This window comes from Bactrocera neohumeralis, chromosome 3 (assembly GCF_024586455.1).
Source record: "Bactrocera neohumeralis isolate Rockhampton chromosome 3, APGP_CSIRO_Bneo_wtdbg2-racon-allhic-juicebox.fasta_v2, whole genome shotgun sequence".
NCBI classification, from domain to species: Eukaryota; Metazoa; Arthropoda; class Insecta; order Diptera; family Tephritidae; genus Bactrocera; species Bactrocera neohumeralis.
The window spans coordinates 72,353,112-72,373,357 of NC_065920.1; the positions used below are offsets into that span (position 1 = coordinate 72,353,112).

The 20,246-nt window shown below is 36.8% G+C and overlaps 1 protein-coding gene across 2 annotated transcripts in view; it reads left to right on the forward strand.

Annotated features, from left to right (window-relative positions):
* Positions 1-20,246, forward strand: part of LOC126752183 (protein obstructor-E) — a 59,970-nt gene that overhangs the window by 22,984 nt on the left and 16,740 nt on the right. For both annotated transcript variants that reach the window (XM_050462798.1, XM_050462799.1), the window contains exons 3-4: positions 9,436-9,622; positions 10,178-10,296. In XM_050462798.1, the coding sequence (XP_050318755.1) occupies positions 9,436-9,622; positions 10,178-10,296 (306 nt within the window). The remainder of the gene's footprint in view (positions 1-9,435; positions 9,623-10,177; positions 10,297-20,246) is intronic.

Sequence of the window (20,246 nt, forward strand, 5' to 3'; positions counted from 1 at the left end):
GGTGCATTCAATTGAGGTCGTAGATAGCTTCAAAATAAATTTCGGGAAGGTCGTACAAAATAAATTGTTTTTCCGGAAACTATTGATGCTATAAGCAAACTGATATTGCAAGATGGTCATCTAAACTATCGAAAGATTGAGGGAACTATTGTTATTGGTGAGACTAGCATACACTCAATATTGCAGGAATATTTGATTATAAACAAATTTTTTCACATTATATCCCACACAATTTGTCAATCACTCAAAAAAAAAGCTCGTGTCGATTGATCGACAGTTGATGAATCGTAGACTTCTGTGTATGAGCCCGAAAGTGAAGAGCCGACGACTGTATGGGTGTTTCAAGATGAGCTGAATACAAAAGCAATTGTTTCGCGTACGGGTGTTTCAAGATGTGGTATGGCGTATGGGTGCTTCAAGATGAGCCGAATCAAAAAATTGTTTTTGGCGCACGAAACACTTCCAAGCAAATTATTGTTTTTTGAAAAAATTGATCATGTCGCAACTATACCAATGTAGAACAGAAAATTCTGAATGGTATACAATAATTTGTTTGCCAGTTGTCTTTCAAGAAAACAAACCGCCGAAGACGGATCACTCTTCACCACGACAGTGCGAGCTCTCACATATCGACTGAAACAATTGCATTTTTGAGCACTCAAAACATCGATTTGATGAGTCATCCTCTGTATAGTCCTGACTTTTCACCGAATGACTTCTATTTATTTAAGAGATGAAATTTTTTCGACACCTGGAGATACCTCAATCAGAGTAGTCAAAGTGCTTTGGCAATTGGTTCAAACGCATGCAAAAGGCATTCTAATAGAGAATATTTTGAGAAACAATAAAGCGATTTTCGTTGATTAAAATTTGTTTTTGTTCTCGAATCGCGAAATATAAAAGGCAATCTACGTAATCAAGGATGATGAATTTCGAAAAACATAGTCTATAGTCCCAGTTTCTTCAATGAATTGTTCATTTCCAGCACTTTTAAGCTTATATCGAAGCAGCAGAGAATAAACTTTAATTGGTGTCCTCGCGAATTAAAGAAAAAAGATGTGTCAAGTCCCTTTTAAGATTCCCACTTATTTGTATAGCTCCTTCTGAACCCCTTTTGGTAAAATTTCGTGAAATCGAAAGTTTGAAATTGACCTCCTCAAATTTCTAAAACTTCAAATGTTTACACTCAATCTCGTCTCGTCTTTGTCGGTTTATATTAAGTCTCCTTTAATATTCTCATGTATTTAGATCAACAATTCTCCGAAAACGAAAGTAGATAGCTTCTTCCGACCCCCTTTTGACCAAATTTCCGAAATCGAAGTCTTATGTTAACTTTCTCAGATATCTACGCACCTTCTCACTCTGGTCTCGCCCTTTGTCGCTTTATACTAAGTCACTTTTAATATTCTCACTTATTTGGTTTACCATTTCCAGCCTCTGTACACCAAATTTTTGAAAACGAAAGCCGTAAGTTCATCTCCTCGAATTTCTAATACCTCAATTTTCGCTCTTACTTTGGTTCAATTTTGAGAACTTGACTTTCAAATATCATAGAACTCTACCTAGTCTTGGTCCAGAGCCCACTCCTTTCGGACTACATTTTTTCTCTCAAAGTAAGTTTGTCCGCCATTTTTCGGTTAATTTGAAGTCACTTGTAATATTCTCACTTATTTGGATCTCTATTTCCGTCCCTTTTTCACCAAATTTTCCGAAGATGACAGTCGTAAGTTCATCTCCTCGAATTCTTAACGCTGCAAATCTTCACTCTTCCTTTGGTTCTGCACTTGGTTTTGCACTATGGTGGTATATTGAATCCAATTTCAAAGACTTGACTTTCAAATGCCATAAAACTCCACCTAGTCTTATTCTTTCGCTGAACCTTCTACATTCTTTCTCTCAAGGGAAGTTAAACTCTTTGCCGATAACAGGCTCTCTGCTTTTTGGCAGATATTTTAAAAATTATTTCCAATAAATTTAAATGTTTGCCACCACCGACACGCATGCTAACACCTCACTATTTACTTCTGAAAATTGCAAGAGAGGCTAGAGAGGCATCGGTTGCCTCGTGACAACAACTAGATCGACGCTAAGAAAACTTGTTGTCGCCGCATGGAAGTATAATGTTGCATTCCTAACGAACTAACTTTGCTGCTTAGTGATTTCCATGAAGAAATGCGTAAACTTGGTAATATCGTTAGGCAACATACTCATGTAGTCATGACGAAATGCAACCCTGCGTCAACTAAATTAGCATTTAGTATGCGTGTCGCAATTTTAGTTGCTAACATCAAAAGCTTACAGCACAACATTTTTCGCATATCTGCTAGATGCTTGTTGAACTAAGCACAAGCGTGGGCGTGGCGCTTTCACATATACATATGTATATATGTATACTTGTACCTACATTTTATATACATATGTACAATCAGTCGCAGTGAGTTGCACTTGCCTGCAACTGCTTGGTGGCTCGGTGGCTTGGCGACGCGACATGTTGCTGAGGCTGAAATTAGCGTTTTGGGATTAATTAAGTGCCACTTGAAAATGTCAAACACGCTGCTAAGCGCATGCACTTGTCGCCTTCGGCTTGAGTTTGAGGTTATGTAAACTATATTGAATGTAAAAGCGACTGCCGGATGCAGCAGATAGTGATGTAGCCAAAGAAGCGCGCACGTGTGTATGTGAGTGTAGAGTGTGTGTAACTGTGTCACAAAATTTTAATTACATACATAAGGTGGCATCCACACACAGCCACACAAATGCACCATAAGTTCATACATAATATATGTCGGTATGCCATTGATATCCCCTTTGGGCCTTCCGTCTACATACAATAGTAATGGCATTATAGCAAGCACATAACTTACATAGTATTCCCATATCGGTAATTTTGTAATCGGTTAAGTGCAATCCGTATAATTTGCCTGGCATAGCGGTAAAAGTGTGTGCGCTTGCATGTGTCGGCGTCAAAGGCCGCGATAATTTGTAATTAATGATGACTCTGTTTGGGCGAAAGTGGGCCAAGACAATGCATTGGCATCTAGTCCACTTGCTTAGGAATATTTAACGCGCTTTCAAATACTGTGAATAGTTGCTAATTTACTCTTATCTGGTTGCATCATAGCTGATATGTTTTGGATAAACCACTTTTGTATTTGAAAATTATTTACTAGCTCTCCTAAAACAAAATCAGGGGTCGCGAGAGTTCAATGAGTTTGCTCAAGCGTTGAGTTTATGAATGCCGCATGACTGCCTGACTATAATATGTAAAGATGAGCTGGTAGGAAGAGCGTTTTATCGGAAAGGCTAAACAGCATAACGATAAAGAATTAAATCGATTTTTTTGCAATTTTTGCTCATATCTTTTCTACAAAGTTGTCTTGGCGGTGAGGAAGATTTTTCTGCTTCAAATATGGGTAATATTTAAATGACTAGTTAAAATGGCGGTTTAAAAAAAAATATATATTTTTTATGAGAAAATTTATACCTCAGACGGGCTTGAAACGCAACATCAATGTTATTAAAATATTATCAAAATATTCCTATATATATTCCTTCGTCCATCACCTGACAAATATATCTAAGACGATCGTGTGAATTTCAAGCGGATCGGTTCAGTCATATGAGAATCGATTTCCCTGTTTAAGGTTTAGGGAGCTTACACTAAACTAAAGAAACTCTCACAAATATATATATACACATATATATGCACCTTCGATTAATATTGTGAAAAAGTATCCGGAAAGTGTAAATTATGTGATGTAAAATATTTAATTATTCATCAATACTTATTTTGTCGCCTTAAAAGTAATCCCCTCCCGCTGCAATACACTTACATATGCCAAAGGAGTTTCCAGTCATCATAGCACTTGGTAAAATCCTCCGTCGTGATGGCCATCAGAGCTTTCTTCGATTCAGCTTTTATATCCTTAATTGAATCAAAACGGTGTCCTCGGAGTGGTCATGTGAATTTGCTGAATAGCTAGAAGTTACACGAAGGTAAATTAGGCGAATGAGATGGTTGCGGCACGATATTAGTTGAAAATGTGGCGAAATGATCACGAATAACCAATGCAGTGTGAGATGATGAGTTTTGGGGGGTGTTTTGATGTTAGTTTACAAATTTCTGCTTCAATCAATTGGTATTTAAGTGAGTTCTTCAAAACAAAAGCTCTATCAGCAAAAGCCTAAAATCTCATTTTGAATTCAATATACATATGTAGTATGGGATTAAATTCAAGAAATATGAAAGTTCCGAATTCAAAAACTTTGCAACGCCACTTTCATTATTTTGCTAAACATTCTTGTTAATATAAGGTTAGGTCGTAGGAATGATCCTCTCACTAAAGACAAACACTGGACATGAACACTTATGGATCACAAACTTGTTTAGGCAGCTAATACTATTCCCAGCAGCATCGCCAACATGTCTACCGCGACGTAGAATATGTAACCTCACCGCTTGTGAGTTTATCTGAGAGTGTCCAGTTAGAACGGATACAAGGCCGGCGTGATGAACCTTGCTGAAAGCAAGTAGATACTCTGAAGGGTATCTCCTTCGTTCCTTTTGGCTCCAGAAAGATCTCGCAACCGCACAAGTTTTGGTTTTTGACGAGCGCTTTCCAAGCTCCCTGGAGATCCATAGATAAACGCTAGAGTTCCAGACTGCGGAGTACAGAAGTAAGGGCGCTTTCTATCAAAAACACATCTGCTTTGCAATTTCCAGCTATTCCGCTGTGACTAATAATATAAACTTTGGAATGAAAGAAAAGATAACAACATTAATTCAATATTATTTTATATATTCAGGTTAGTACGGTGCTATAAAATTATATTTTTCACCGGGAAAACCAAGGCTGATCTAAATATTCAGCTGTTATGAACGTGAAACCCTCTAACGACTGCAATCTAAAGCAACATTTTCCTGTAAACTCCGAATAATTCTTCTTCTTCTTCGTTACTGGCATAGACACTGCTTACGCGGTTACAGCCGAGTTAGCAACAGCGCGACAGTCGTTTCTTCTTTTCGCTATTTGGCGCCAATTCGAGATACCAAGTGCATCCAGGTCTATCTCCACCTGATCTCTCCAACGAAGTGAAGGTCTTACTCTTCCTCTGCTTCCACTGGCGGGTACTGAATCGAAAACTTTCAAAGCTAGAGTGTTCTCTTGCATAGGGCCAACATAACTTAGCCACTGTAGCCGCTGTCTCTTGATTCGCTGAATTATGTGTGTAGCGCTGTATATCTCGTACAGCTCATCTTTCCATTGACTGCGATATTAGCCTTTGCCAATGAGCAAAGGACCATAAACCTTCCGCAAAACTGCCGAACACTCCTAGACCGACTCATCAGATGATGCCATTATCCATGCCACTGCACCATATAGCAGGACAGGAATGATGCGGGATCTGTAGAGTTTGGCCTTTGTTCGTCAGAAGAGGTCTTTACTTTTCAATTGTCTATTCAGTCCAAAGTAGTACCTGTTGGCAAGAGTGATTCTGCGTTGGGTTTTAAGGCTGAAATCGCGTTGCACCTCAAAATTGCTTTGTTTCGTTCGTTTGTCCATAATTTAATTTAATTCTCACCACCTTTATAAAACTTATATTAACTCTATGTGGGCGGACGCTTTGAATAAAGCCTGCCATACATATAGTATTATAATATATAAGAGCCGACAAGAAGTGATAAAAATACACCATCAAAGAATCAACTACTCGTTCTTCGAAGGCGTCTGGTAAAAAATTCCTTCTTGCTGTTGTTTGACACACCCAACACTTTCGTCTTAACTACACTAACCGGCTTTTATTTTTAGTCTAAAAAGTCTAAATTTATTTTTCCATCCTTTGAGCGTTTTTCTCATTTCGTCTGCACGATTAGCACTTTCTAGTAACTCATATTCAGGGAAACAAAGTAGTTACTTCTAAGAGAAAGCTTAGAAACGCTTGTGTATACATAAATATATATTCTGCACAAGTGTTTTCTATGAAAACAACTTTGTGGTGCGCAACAAATACGCGCATGCAGTGTTGCAAGTAATTGCGTAAATAACAGTAAGACGTAAAGTGGCAAGTTGCCAGTGGAAAGTGGCAGCTGCACGTAAAACTACTTAAGACAGACGGATTGACAGGCAGATAAGCAAACAAATACCAACATAAACACACACACACACATATGGAAAGCAACAAATAAATAGAGAAATTGTTCGATGGTTGTTCGAAATCGAAAACTGACGGCTGTGGGTGTAAAAATTATGAAAATAAAATGGAAAATGTGAGCGAAACATAAAATGTTGCAGAACATTTGACAGCAACATGCAACAGGTATACAAGTGATGTTTGATAGAATAACATGGTTAGTAAAGGCAAATTGTGTAAAAAAAAGTAACATAACAACTTTATAGGTGTTTGTGTGTGTTATTGAGAGTGCCATTGGCAAAGAGTGGACTCGTTCCTGTTAGAGAGTATGTGGTTTTTATTAATGAGTGTGCATATTAAAAGGATTAAAATATAAAAAAATTAAAAATATATGTGATAAAAATATGTATTTGAGGAAAAAATTAATAGAAATTGTTCAAATCCAACAAAATAAACTGTTTTTAATTGTAACGAGCCTCCTAGGCACCGAATATTTTTTTCTTATTATCAGATATCTATATCTGATTTTTTAGAAAAATATCTTGTCGATTTTGAGAGATATATAATTGAAAAAGTTTCAGAGATTTTTTCGTAATACTTTCCTGGTAATAGTATGTGTGTGTGTTTAGTCGGAATTTTATAACTCAATTAAAAAAATATTATGAATAGGTTTTTGGAGAGGCTTTCTTAGAGGTGTCTAGGAACCTATTTTTCCGAGTACCAAACGAAAAAATTTTTTTTTTTTTTGAATCACTCTAATATAACCATATAAATATTTTCGATCTTCCAGTTGACTTTACATATACCGTGTTTTCTTATAACGCTTGTTCAACAAGTTTTGTCGTTCGATTTTTGTTGGTACACTCTTCATGAACGTAAGTGAAGTTTCATTTCAATCTGTCAATTCATTCTTTGTTTACAAGCCATTCAGTGTCGCCGTGTCACAGTATTTTTTACAATGAAAAAAATTTAATATCGCAGTATAAAATTCTTATTTTTGGAAGGTGTAGCACCAAAAGAAATTCACGAACGAATGTTAAAAGTGTATAATGATTGTTTACCTACAATTAGAACAGTAGAAAGATGGGTTGCTGAATTTAAACGTGGTCGTACAAGCCTTGAAGACGATCCACATGAAGGACGTCCAAAAAGCGCATCAACACCAGAAATAATAACCAAAATGCAGGAAATGGTTTTGGAAGATCGTCAATTGACTGAGAGAGATTTTGTGAGCCATATTCTTAGTGAAATTTTTGGTTTTAGAAAGCTGTGTGCACAATGGCTGCCACATTCGCTAACAGTGTAACAAAAACACATTGGAATGCGACTTTCTGAGCAACATTGGATGAGTATATCACCATTATGCTGAATCAAAACAAGAGGCTAAAGAGTCGTGTGAACCTGGTTGTTCGGCTTCGAAACGAGTTCGTGTCCGGAAATCGCCAAGAAGGTTATGGCATCGGTTTTTTTGGGATGGGAGAGGAATTTTCTTTGTGGATTACTTGCAAACTGGTAAAACAATTCATTCTGAATATTATTGCAGCATTTTGGACCAGTTGAAGGAAAAAAATCGTGAAAAACACCCGGTTTGCAGAAGAAAAAAATCATTTTTCATCAGGACAATGCACCGTGTCACCAGAGTATTTGACAATGGCTAAAATCCATGAATTAAAGTTCGAATTGTTAGAGACTTGGCCCCCCAGCGACTTCCATTAGTTTCCAGAACTCAAAAAATGTATGCGTGGCAAGCGATTTTCATCAAATGAAAAGGTCATAACGGCTGTGGAAGCGTATTTTGCAGACCTTCCGTATTTTCACTACAGAGATGGGTTCCACAGATTGTAGGATCGTTGGAGCAAGTATATTAATGTATAAGGAGATTATACTGAATAATAAAGTGTATTTTGAATCATAAAATTGTGTTTTTCTTATCAAACGACAAAACTTATTGAAGTTAGAATGAATAAAATCGTGTGAAAATTCGCCTTAGACCCCATATTACTAACAAGTCTTATGTACCTGAAGGTATTACCTAGCTCTGGTTCTGGCAATTTGCAAAGGTGTAAAATGTTCGTTTATACACGAGCTACGTCGATTATTTGGAACAGTTTTTGTTTGGTGCCCTATTGGCGTTGGAAGATCGTAAACAGCATTTTCAGTATATTTTACTGTTTCAATATGAAAAGGGTGATGTGTCAAAATTGGTAGACAAAATTTCTACTGGCGACTTGGTAGTTTACAAGAATCAAAGCGCAAGGTCTCAATAGTCTAAAAAGGATGAACCAGTTCAAGCGACATCTAGGGCCGATAGTCATCAACAAAATATTATATTGTCTGGTTGGTGAGATTTCAAAGAGATTTTTTATTTTGAGCGTTTGCCCGATAATATCACAATTAATTCTAAAGTGTGTTGTAATGAACTCGAAAAATTGAGCGATGTACTCAAACAGAAGAGGACAGAATTGATCAATAGACAAGCTGCATTGTTCTACCAGAATAAAGCAGGGATAAAGCGATCTCATACAAGTTTGATTAGTCTCTAAAAGCTTTTGCGTCGTGATTGGTATGTGCTACCACACCTATTATTTTCACCAGGCTTGGCCACTTCGAACTGTTACTTGTTTCTATCTCTGCAAATTTTTTGAATTTGAAAATCTTCAAATCAAATCAGCTTGGATCAGTTTTTGTCTTCAATGGTCGAAAAATTTATAAAAATGGATGCCCGAAAGATGGCAAAAGATATTGGATCAATTTCATAAAATGTTTTACACATTAAAAAATCGACCATGTCCGTCTGTCTGTCTATCCGTTCGTCCGTCCGTGCGTCTTTCTGTATATATGCGAACTAGTCCCTCAGTTTTTAAGATATCCTTTTGAAATTTTGCAAACGTCATTTTCTCTTCAAGAAGCTGCTCATTTGTTGGAACGGCCGATATCGGACCACTATAACATATTGCTGCCATACAAACTGAACGATCGGAATCGAGTTCTTGTATGGAAAACTTTCCCATTTGACGTGGTATCTTCACGAAATTTGACATGGAGTACTGCTTAAGGTAATAACGTAGTATCCGAAAAAATTGTTCAGATCGGATTACTATAGCATATAGCTTCCATACAAACTGGACACATAGTTACTAAAAGAAATACACCTGTGAAGGGTATATTAGCTTCGGTGCAGCCGAAGTTAACGTTTTTTGTTTTAATAAATATTAGTTTTTAATATATGTGAAATCTGTGCTATAAAATACTGTATATCACTTTTGCCAAATTATATTTCTAACTTCTCAATTTATTACGCAGGCACCGCTTTAGCGCAACGTAATAACTTCCGCAAAGGCGCCGGACACCCAGCCTCACAGCGACATCTGCCAAAACGACCAACGGATCCACCACCAACCGAAGAGGGCTACGAGCCAACGGACGAATGTCCAGAACCAAATGGTTTCTTCCCCGACTTGGAGCAGTGCGACAAATACTATTCATGCTAGTAAGTACAAAAAAAAACTAAGTTTTAGAAGCTAACCTAAACTTTAACTGAAACTCTAACTGAAACTGTAACTGAAACTCTAATTGAAACTGAAAGTGAAACTAAAAATGTTGCGTGAAAAAATTTAAAACTGAGAACCAATCAAATTTTCCTACGTGCTTACAACCCTTTATAAACTTGTGTCGATTAACACACAAAAAAATATTTTAGTGAAAGCAATTGAATCGAGAACGCATTATACACAGCTCATTTAATATCACTAACAAATTAATAAACACCAAAACACTCAGTCAACCAGCTAACCGCCACAACCGTTGTACTAAACACATTAAGTGGCAACACTTAGTCACACCGTTATCGCCGTCTGCCATGTTTTTTCGACAGCAATATTTATAATCAATATTTCATATAAAAATAATAAATGCTTTTCGTTACACCCACAACAATAACAACAAACAATTCCATTAATATGTCTGCTGCTTCCTTTGATTTCCTACACCCTTTCGATAAATATATAATATAATATATACTTACATTTGTATTAATTAATTGCAGCGAGGGCAAGCCGACTGAACGCCTCTGTGCCGATGGCATGGTCTTCAATGATTACAGTCCTCTGGAGGAAAAATGCGATCTGCCATACAACATTGATTGCAGCAAGCGCTCCAAATTACGTGAGTAGATTAATATAATAGGCGTAAACACATATATACGTATATATGATATATACAGTTATTAAGTATTTATTTTGAGTAAGCAGCAGTTGAGAAGGAAATTGTGCCTTACTTTGAGGTGTGAAAATGGGTGGGGGTAGAAATGTCAAAATATTGGGCAATGGAGTGTAAAGTCTTCTCTATTGGAATAAAGAATATTCCATTTATAAACTTGATATTTCTTTTTAGAGCAGTTTCAATACTTTGTGTTTGAAGACTGTGCACTTTTGTTTAATTTTTAAATTTTGGGAAATAATTTATTAGTGATCTTGCTATTTAGAACATTTTTTCCACCACTTAATTACTTGAATAACAAGCTGTTCCTGCTGAGTTAGCTAGGGATGTAAATTATAAAGTCTAACTTTCTTTAAATGCCTCTGCTCTATTTTTCGTCTACGATTCTTCTTCTTCTTTATTGGCTTCTACGTCTATCTATATCATTGGTTAATCGGTTTGTTGTAAAGGGTAGTGCCGGAGCGCCACACCACAGTCGGCCGCTTTTATAGTAGGTCATCTTTAGACCCATTGTTCTCCCGATTGGTAATCAATTAAGCCTTAACCAACAACCAAGTAGATTTGGTAAAATACCTCATTCTCTCCAATCGAGCTGCCCAATGTCTTTTATCCCGCTTACCACTTAATCGGCTGTAGGCGGGAAGTTCGTAGCAGTAATGTTCCAGGGTCTCTTCATCCTACGATTTTCGTCTACATTTCGCTAAAACCATTTTACCAAATTTTTAAGTTGAAATCTCAGGTATGGTTGCATTGTGTTGAGCTCTACAACTTTATTAAGTTCTCTCTTGCATAAAATTAGTTGGTTTTTGGTTTGTCCATCATAAACACTACCAGAAAATTACTTTTCGATATACATAGTGTTGCCAGTGTTCCAAAACCTAAGTTTTTTCCTCTAGTCAATCTGTTTACTTATTTATTAAGTTTGCCCCGAAATTTGTAACAACCAGAAGGAAACGTCGGAGACCATATAAATGATCAGCTTCATGAGCTAAGTCGATTTAAACATGCCCGTTCGTCTGACCCTTTGTAGATATGAGATCTCGATATATCAAGTTTTGCAGCTGTATTTTTCTTACCAAGAAGCTGCTCATATGTCGGAACAGACATTATCGGATACCATAAAATAAAGCTGTCATACAAACGGAACGATCGGAATCAATTGCTTATATGAAAAACTTGTTCCTTTGAGTAGATTTCTTCAATCTGGCAAATTTCTTCGAAGAAATTAATCACATCGACTCACCATATCAAAAATCCCGCAAAGAATCTGTTGTACTTGTGAAAGGTATATTTATGAAAAGATCAGTTGCAACCGAAATTTACGAGATTTCTTGTTTTTATTTCTCTTTAGACCTTTCGCAGGAGCTACTGAAGAAGTGCTCTATTCTTAATAATCTTCTAGAAATTTAAGTTTTAGAAAACTCAGTTATGGATTGGTAATCTCTGTTTAAAGCACTCCAGTATATCTCTACTTTATTGTTGTCATAATACGAATAAGACAAAATATTTCTATTGCGACCCGAAAGAATTGTCCTAACCTTAGATTTTATGCAAATATATTTTTTAGAAAGAAATTAACGTAACCTTCGGTCATATAGTTCGACTTTATATAAAACATTTTTCTTAAAAACGTTGCATAGAAAATAGATAAAAAATGGACGTAGAGATCTCTAAGCCCTAATTTGACACGAAATCACACAATTCTTTCGGAACTTATTGTTTACGATATATCTCATTCGAAATTTATCAATACAATGGTCTATATAGATGAGTTATGAAGTAGGCTATGCTCTTAGCAATCCGATTTTATTCAAAACAGAGTTGAGATACCATTGCTCTACTTTTGTCAGTTTTTTGATAGAGTAGCTATCATATTGAATGCCTAATGCTAGAGAGCGCTAACCTCAACAATCTTCAAAGTAAAAGTAATTGAAACAGACTTCACAGAATAATATTCAAACACATTGAGATGCGTAGGCAGAGAGGTCTGTGCTTGAAATAGACATATAATTCATTCTATTTTCTATTACTTTATGGATAATTTTGCCTGTTAACTATATCATTGGAATAATCTTTGTTTATTTATGTATCGCAATTGCCAAACAATAAGCAGCGGTGATGTCTATAAGTTTATTATCAGTCCAACCGATGTCTCAAAAGATTTATATTTCATTTTTTCTAATGGAATTTCTACAACTGTTTTATAAAAATTATATTTATCTTTTTAATGAATGCACATTAGAGTGATTCAAAAAAAATTTTTTTTTTTCGTTTGGTACTCGGAAAAATAGGTTCCTAGACACCTCTAAAAAGCCTCTCCAAACATGAGTTTTTAATTGTAACGGGAAGGTCCTCCTACATACAGTTTTCTATTTTTCTTATTATCAGACAGAAAAATTTATATCTCGCTTCCAACTACTTGAAAAAATATCTTGTTCCTTAGATTTTGTAGGAAATTGAATGCTCTACAAAAAAGGTCTATCATGATTTTTTCGTAAACCCAAACGTTTAAAAGATATTAACGGTTAAAGTTTGATTATTTTTGGGACATTTTTTAATTCATATGAATTTTATAACTCAATGAGAAAAAATTATTGTGATTGGAGAGGCTTTCTTAGAGGTGTCTAGGAACCTATTTTTCCGAATCAGCTATCTTTTTTGAATCATTCTAATGCACACTCATAATAAAAAAGTGTTTTTTTTATCCCTTAAAATTATCTATTTTATATCTGCTAGCTTCTATATTATCCAAAATTGATTAATTGTCTATTACGTTTTTATATAATACCTTTTTATGTTCCACAATCAGTTGTTTGATAACAATCCTTAAAAATCCCACACTTTTTTATTTTTAGGCCACAAATATGAAACCTTTAGGGCTTTAGAATTTAAGTTAATCGAAAGGAATGACAAGCAATGTGGTTTAAACAATGTAGCATGCCTTACAAATATATTGTATATAAATATATATATATCATATATAGGTATATGTACATGTACCTGCTAACAGGCAGCTTACAAACACACCTACCTTACCTTTTCTTATATTCCGCCGCAAGCTATTTTTATAACAAGCGTGTAAAAGACGTGAGCGAATTCGTTAATGAACTCCAAGTGGCGGCAGCTGGTTTAGTTAGGAGCGGCTATACACTTTTCATACATATACATATATGCACTGTATGTATGTATGTATGTATACAATGCGTGTCGATTTTTCCGATAGGTGTGAATATTAACGCAGTGGCTAGGAAATTATTTGTTGGGGTGTGAGAAAATGCTTTTCATGCTTCAATGCGTGCCCATAGTTGAAGAGCATGAAAAGTTGTTTTTGTATTGATTTGGACTACGGACATATTTATACAGTCTTTATTGTTGTTTGGTACGGTCTGTGCTTTTTAGACCCATATATTTCTATATAATTAGCCATTTTACTGCCCATGCCGGTTGACTGGTGTCCAGTGAACTTTGACTTTTCAATGGTCACGTGTCCGACGGTGCTATTTGATGGTTGCATAACTTTGTTGGGTCTGGCGCCGAAGTTGACAGCGAAATGCACAGAAGAGTTTTGCAGCATTATGTAATATTTTGGGGAGTTAAAAATTAGTGATTAACAGTTAATAGTTTGAAAACAGTGAAATAGTTAACTACAAGAAAGTATAGAAGTCCAAACGCTGAATCCAGATTTCGACGGTTTTCCAATACTGCTGCAATTTCACGTCCGATATTCGTACGAAGTGCATCAATCGTGGCTTGTTGGCATAGAACATAGACCACACAAAGCCTCACAGAAAATATTCTAACGGAGTCAAATCACACGACCGAGGCGGCCAATTGAGTGGCCCATTTCGTGAGATAACACGTTCACCGAACTTGGTTTTCGAAAAATCGATTGTGACATTCGCTCTGTGGCTTGTGGCGCCGTCTGGTTAGAAACAGATATTGTCCAAGTTCATATCATCCAATTCGGAACAAAAGTATTCGGTTATCATTGTGTGGTAGCGATTCCCATTCACAGTAGCATGCAGGGTTTGCTCATCATGGAAAAAGTACGGCGCAATGACGCCGCCAGCCTATAAACCGCACCAAACCGTAATTTTTTCGGGATGCAATGGTTAGTTATGGAGTACGTGTGGATTGCTGCTTGATCTATAACGCATATTTTTCTTATTGACGAAGTCATTCAGCTAGAAATGAGCCTCATTGCTAAGATGATTTTCCGACGAAAATCCGGATCATTTTCAAGCTGTTGCTAAGCACAATTCTCGAACGGATTCAGTTCTTGTATCAACTTGATCTTGTAAGGATGCAGGTGAAGATATTTTCACAAAATTCGCCACACCGACGTCACAGAGAAGCCCATCGCTTGAGAACGACGTGTGAGAGCCCGATTTGGGTCCTCCTCAATTGATGCGCTAGCGGCAGCAATATCCTCGACACTACGAGCATTTCTTTATCTCACTGGCACGGGAACAGTTTGTAATGTGCCTGCAGATTGAAATTTTTCCACTAGACGCTCAATTGTTGATCTGACGGGACGATTATGACGACCATAAATTGGACGTAAAACTCTTAAAGTTGAGCCCACTGACTTCGAATTTCGGTAGCGAATTTTAATAATTTCGACACGTTGTTGGATCTTATATCTTTCCATGATGAAAGGGCAAACCTTTATGAAGAGCGTGAAAAAATTGTCGTCGTTTGCTGTCCCTATCTGTCTACTTTTTTAGCGTCTCTATTGAAAAACCCTTAATATGGAGACTAGGGGACGTAATAAAACGATTTTTTCCATTTTTACAACAGACTGTATTATTGTTAACAAAATATGGTCACCTACTGTCATTTAAACATCTTACTAAGTGGCCGACATTTTTGGCATAAAGCTAACCGGAGACTTAGAGGTCCTCATACTCGATCTCTGGGAACTTTGAAAGCTATAGACCGATGTGTAAAGTTTTATTCCGATATATCCATTGCTGTTGGTACTTATTTATTGTGAAATGCTATTTTTCGTTTACATAACCTCAAAAAGTAACGCTCATTTCCATTTTACAAAGCGCAAAATTTTTGAGTAGTGTCAAATGTGTACTCGTCTTACTCCTGCTGAGGTTTTGTTGAAATTAAATTAAGTCATATAAAATCCAGTTCGCATAATCTCCAAATTCCTCTTTGTCTACCACCGAACTTACATATATCCGTACGTATCTGGTCGACATGTTTTCTTTCAAAACCACTTTTCAAATCGCGACTTTATCGTTTAACCGGCGGCGAAGTTGGAATAAAACGTCAAAATCACATAAATGTAAACGAACAACAACATTTGACATTCAGCAGCGATTTAGTGATTTTAAATTACACTAAAGAGTGACTCCGAGCTTGTCGAAGAGATAAGAAATCTGCGTGTGTATACGAGTATAACCGATTTTCAATCGAACCCCATTTAAGTAGTCTATGCGAACATTTCTTTTATTGTTCCTCTGTACATTTCGCTCCTCTCCACGTCCGCTGGGATTTCATTAAAATGCAAGTAACGTAAAATGCGTAAATTGTAACATGCCGCGCATAGAAAACGGGGGGTACATGAAAAGACTTTGACATACTTTCGCGTACTTATGGCTCTTTCTTTGTTTTTTCTGTTCTTTGCTTTATTTATGGTTTATGGGTGTGTTCTCTTTCGACCAATTTCAATAGAATACAGATTTTATTCGATTAGCAGTGTCAGTGTAATCTTATGAAAATATGAAATTTCTCGTATTGCTGCTGGTTATTTATGATTATTGTACTAATGTTCTGGTATGTATTGGAGGTATGTATGAGTATAGGTTCATAAAGTGAGTTGAGCACAATGAAGTGGTCATGCTTGGCATAATTTTTAAAATTCTGGGCATAAAACATGCCAGTGCTCCTGCCACTCAAGAGAGTTGAGAGTGAAATGTGAAAGATGCTATGATTGGAATAAGTAAATTTTATTTAAGAGTCATCGCTTATGCGATTATAGCCCAGTATGCTAGGGGTGTACTACAGACCAAAAATTGCAGAAAAAACTGCATTTCAAGTTCTCTAAGCATTGGATGCCCATTCAAGTGTCGAATAATGCAAACCATTCCAAATGCCTTCCACAAATCTGTTTTATCGTAAAAATTTTCGCGCTTTAAGCTCGAAGGCTAAATAGTTACAACAGTATATGAAAAAAGTATAACATGAATAGATTACACTCATATTAGATTTGGTATTCTGGTCGTCTAATACGCCATGCATAGACCAGTTTTGGTTCTTAGCAATACCAGATGACTTGCCGTCACGTAGTCCATTAGCAGTTGTCTTCCTTTCGCTTGCCAGCGCTTGACGATACTCTTGTTTCCCGTTCCCACTACAGTTGGGTCTAAGTAACCGGAACGGACCCAAATTTTTATCCGTCCAAGGTCTGTTAACTCGGCGCTATTCCTCGAATTTTCAGGAATGATTTATGTCGCTACAACAACAAAAAAAACATACCATTGTTTTCTTGTTGTGCCTCCCTCTTACCATATTGCAGTCTTCTCGATCTGTTAGCTTCGTTCTTCATTCGTGCTCCGTCACCAAACTGTAACCATGTTCTTTTTTTATCAATTGTTGGTAGGAATCTCGTGTAGTTCATTCCATCGCACTAAGACCTTCCTTGCCATACTTCAATTTAGATTAGCATATAGACAATGCATGTGTTGCCAATGTCGGTCACGATTCCGCATGACAATTGTACGCCACTCTTGGCAATCTCGTCCACTATCTCATTGCCATTGACGTCTTTTGTGACCTGACAACCGGTGGAAGTAAGGTCGCCTATTTCTTGGCACATTCTCCTTTGCTTATGCTTATAGCGTGGTCTTGCCAATGCGGGGAAAGTGCACAAGAGATGCTCCAGTGTTTACCTGGTGCCCTATTATTGACATTTCTTGCATTCTTCTCGATCTGTCAGCACCATACTGCGGGCATATGTCGCCACCAGACAGTGACTAGTTAGTATTCCCATGATGTTTCTACAGTCTTCTATCGGGTGCCAATAAGGATTATATGTCCTTTCGATCTACCGTTCCGCACATGACTTTTGCAGCTTTGCACGCAGGTTGCTCGTTCCATTGGGTTTTGATTTTCTTTACCATGCTTCTGTCCAAATCATCGTATAGACAAAGCATGGGTTTCCCAATGTTGATCACTTTTTCGGATGCTGGCTGTACAGTGTACACCATCCTTGTCCTGGCACCCAGTAGATGTTTAGTTGCGTGCTTCTGGCAACTCCTTCCACTGCCGCCCTGCTTCCCAAGACACTTCTGGCTGATATGCGATACGAGGTTACTGCCTTGAGGGCTGCTTGGCTGTCTACATAGATGTTGACTTTGGAATTGTCTGCAGGTGCATTAAAAGCCAGCTTTGCGGCTTTCGCAATAGCAAAGACCTCAGCTTGAATTATACTGCAGTGGTCCGACAGCTTAAAATACTAAAATCTTCACAGTATATTTCAGTGTTCCGCGTAGCTAACATACCTTTATAGAAAGGAACCTCCATAGAGGAATTTTGTGCTTTCTTGTGAGTACAAGCATGTACGTTTCTCTAAGTTCAACCCCAGACCCGCTTACGATGCCCAATTCTGGACTGTATTGAGAGTAGTGGTCTTAATACTGCTAATGGTCTGTATACACATTTCCGTTATGAAGACGACAATGTCGTCCGCCTATGCCACTATCTTAAACGCTTTGCTTTCCAAGTTCTTTAGTAGTTTATTCACACTAATGCCAGTGTAGAAGCAGAGATATCATTCCACCTTGCGAAGTACCTCTACAGACTTCCATGGCCATTTTAGGGTCCTAGTCCCTTAACTTTTGAGTTCGATCTGAGGTTTTGTACACGTTCTTGCCTTCTGAAGAAGCTGTTCTTTTGCCGGAACCGTAGATCTTGAATCACTATTGCATATAGTTGCCATACAAACTGAACGATGGGAATAAAGTTCTTGCATGGAAAATTTTTTGAGTCCACAATAGCATACAGCAGTCATAAAAATTGACCATTAAAAATCAGTTTCTTGTATGGAAAACTTTTTTGTTAAGCTTCGGTGCAGCCTTAGTTTAGGTTTTTTACGTATTTTGCTAAGCGCTTGTATATAGTAATTACTGTTATTTATCTTCTAACACTGTTTTGCTTGCTTCTGGTTTATTGTTTTCTGATATATTCTAACCATTTCTCTAACAGTGTTGCCACATTATACAATTTTTCAAACTATTCCTCCATTATTCTTACGTTTCATTCCTATGTGCGAGTTCGTGTCATATTCTTATTGCACATTATATAATTTCCTTTATTGCCAGCTGCAAATATGTTCCCAATTTGTGCATAAAATGCATATGTTTCTACCTCTGTGCACAGTTAAGTATTTTAAAGTGCGCCGTGGGAAACTTGCGCGGTCATTTTGTCGAATTAAAATCAATTACGGCACACAGTAGTATAGATTGCGGTGCAGACGGTCAGCCAATGAACATTTATCGGCACACATAACCATATATATATACATATACTATATATATACACAAAAACCTTATTCATAATATCTTTTTTTCATTGAGTTATAAAATTCATAAGAAATAAAAAAATTTCCCAAAAATAATCAAACTTTAACTGTTAATATCTTTTAAACGTTTGGGTTTACGAAAAAATCATCGTAGACCTTTTTTGTAGAGCATTCAATTTCCTACAAAATCCAAGGAACAAGATATTTTTTCAAGTAGTTGGAAGCGAGATATAAATTCTTATATCTGATAATAAGAAAAAATAGAAAACTGTAGACCTTCCCGTTACAATTAAAAACTCATGTTTGGAGAGGCTTTCTTAGAGGTGTCTAGGAACCTATTTTTCCGAGTACCAAACGCAAAAAAAAATTTTTTTTTGAATCACTCTAATATATACTCTTATATGCAAAAGTATGCAGCTTTTTGGTACAAACATGTATAGCATCTGATCAAAATTGAACCGGACTGACCAAAAAACATACATACATACATTTGTGGGTATATACAGACATATATACTCTCTAAATGCATGTACAAAAGTAAGCAGTAAACATATAGCATCTGATCAAATTTGAACCGGATTGATCAAAAAACATGCATACATACATTTGTGGGTATATACGCTCTAAATATATGTAGAAAAGTAAGCAGCTTTTTGGTACAAACATGTACACCATCTGATCAAATTTGAACCGGACTGAGCAAAAAACATAGATATGTACTATATACATACATATGTAGGAATATACAAATATACATACATACATATATTCTCTCTAACTAAATGTATAAAAGTAAGCAGATTTTTCCTACAAAAGTATATATGTATGTATGAATGTACGTTCTAGCTTGCAACACAGTCACTTGAAAAATTTTCGAAATAATTTCACTGCAAAACTGCAACGTCAGCAGCGAAGCAGCGCAAGAGGAATGCAGTAAAATCGTGCTTAAGTGCGTGGCTTACGAAAACGGTTAGTATGATTCAACATAAATTAGCGGGCGAAGTTTACATTAAACCGCTAAGTTGGCTGGTTAGCTGCTTTCAAGTTGATTGAATGTGCAGCGAATTGTTGCAAAGGTTACACACTTTTACCTACACACACACACACACACACCAAAATACATCCATGTATGTGTGTGCGAAAATGCGCTGCAGTCCTCTTTCCATGTAGTTCCACTCGTTGCGAGGCAATTTTCAACAGCTGCTGCTGGAATCACTTAACACATTTGCTTAAGCATGTCTTTAGCACTTGCCTGCACTTAACCTTTATCGAAGATTATCTTTTAATGCGCTCGCTGCGCGACCGTGAACGGCGCAATTTAATGATATTTTACACCGACATAAAAGTGGTGCGGATTGCA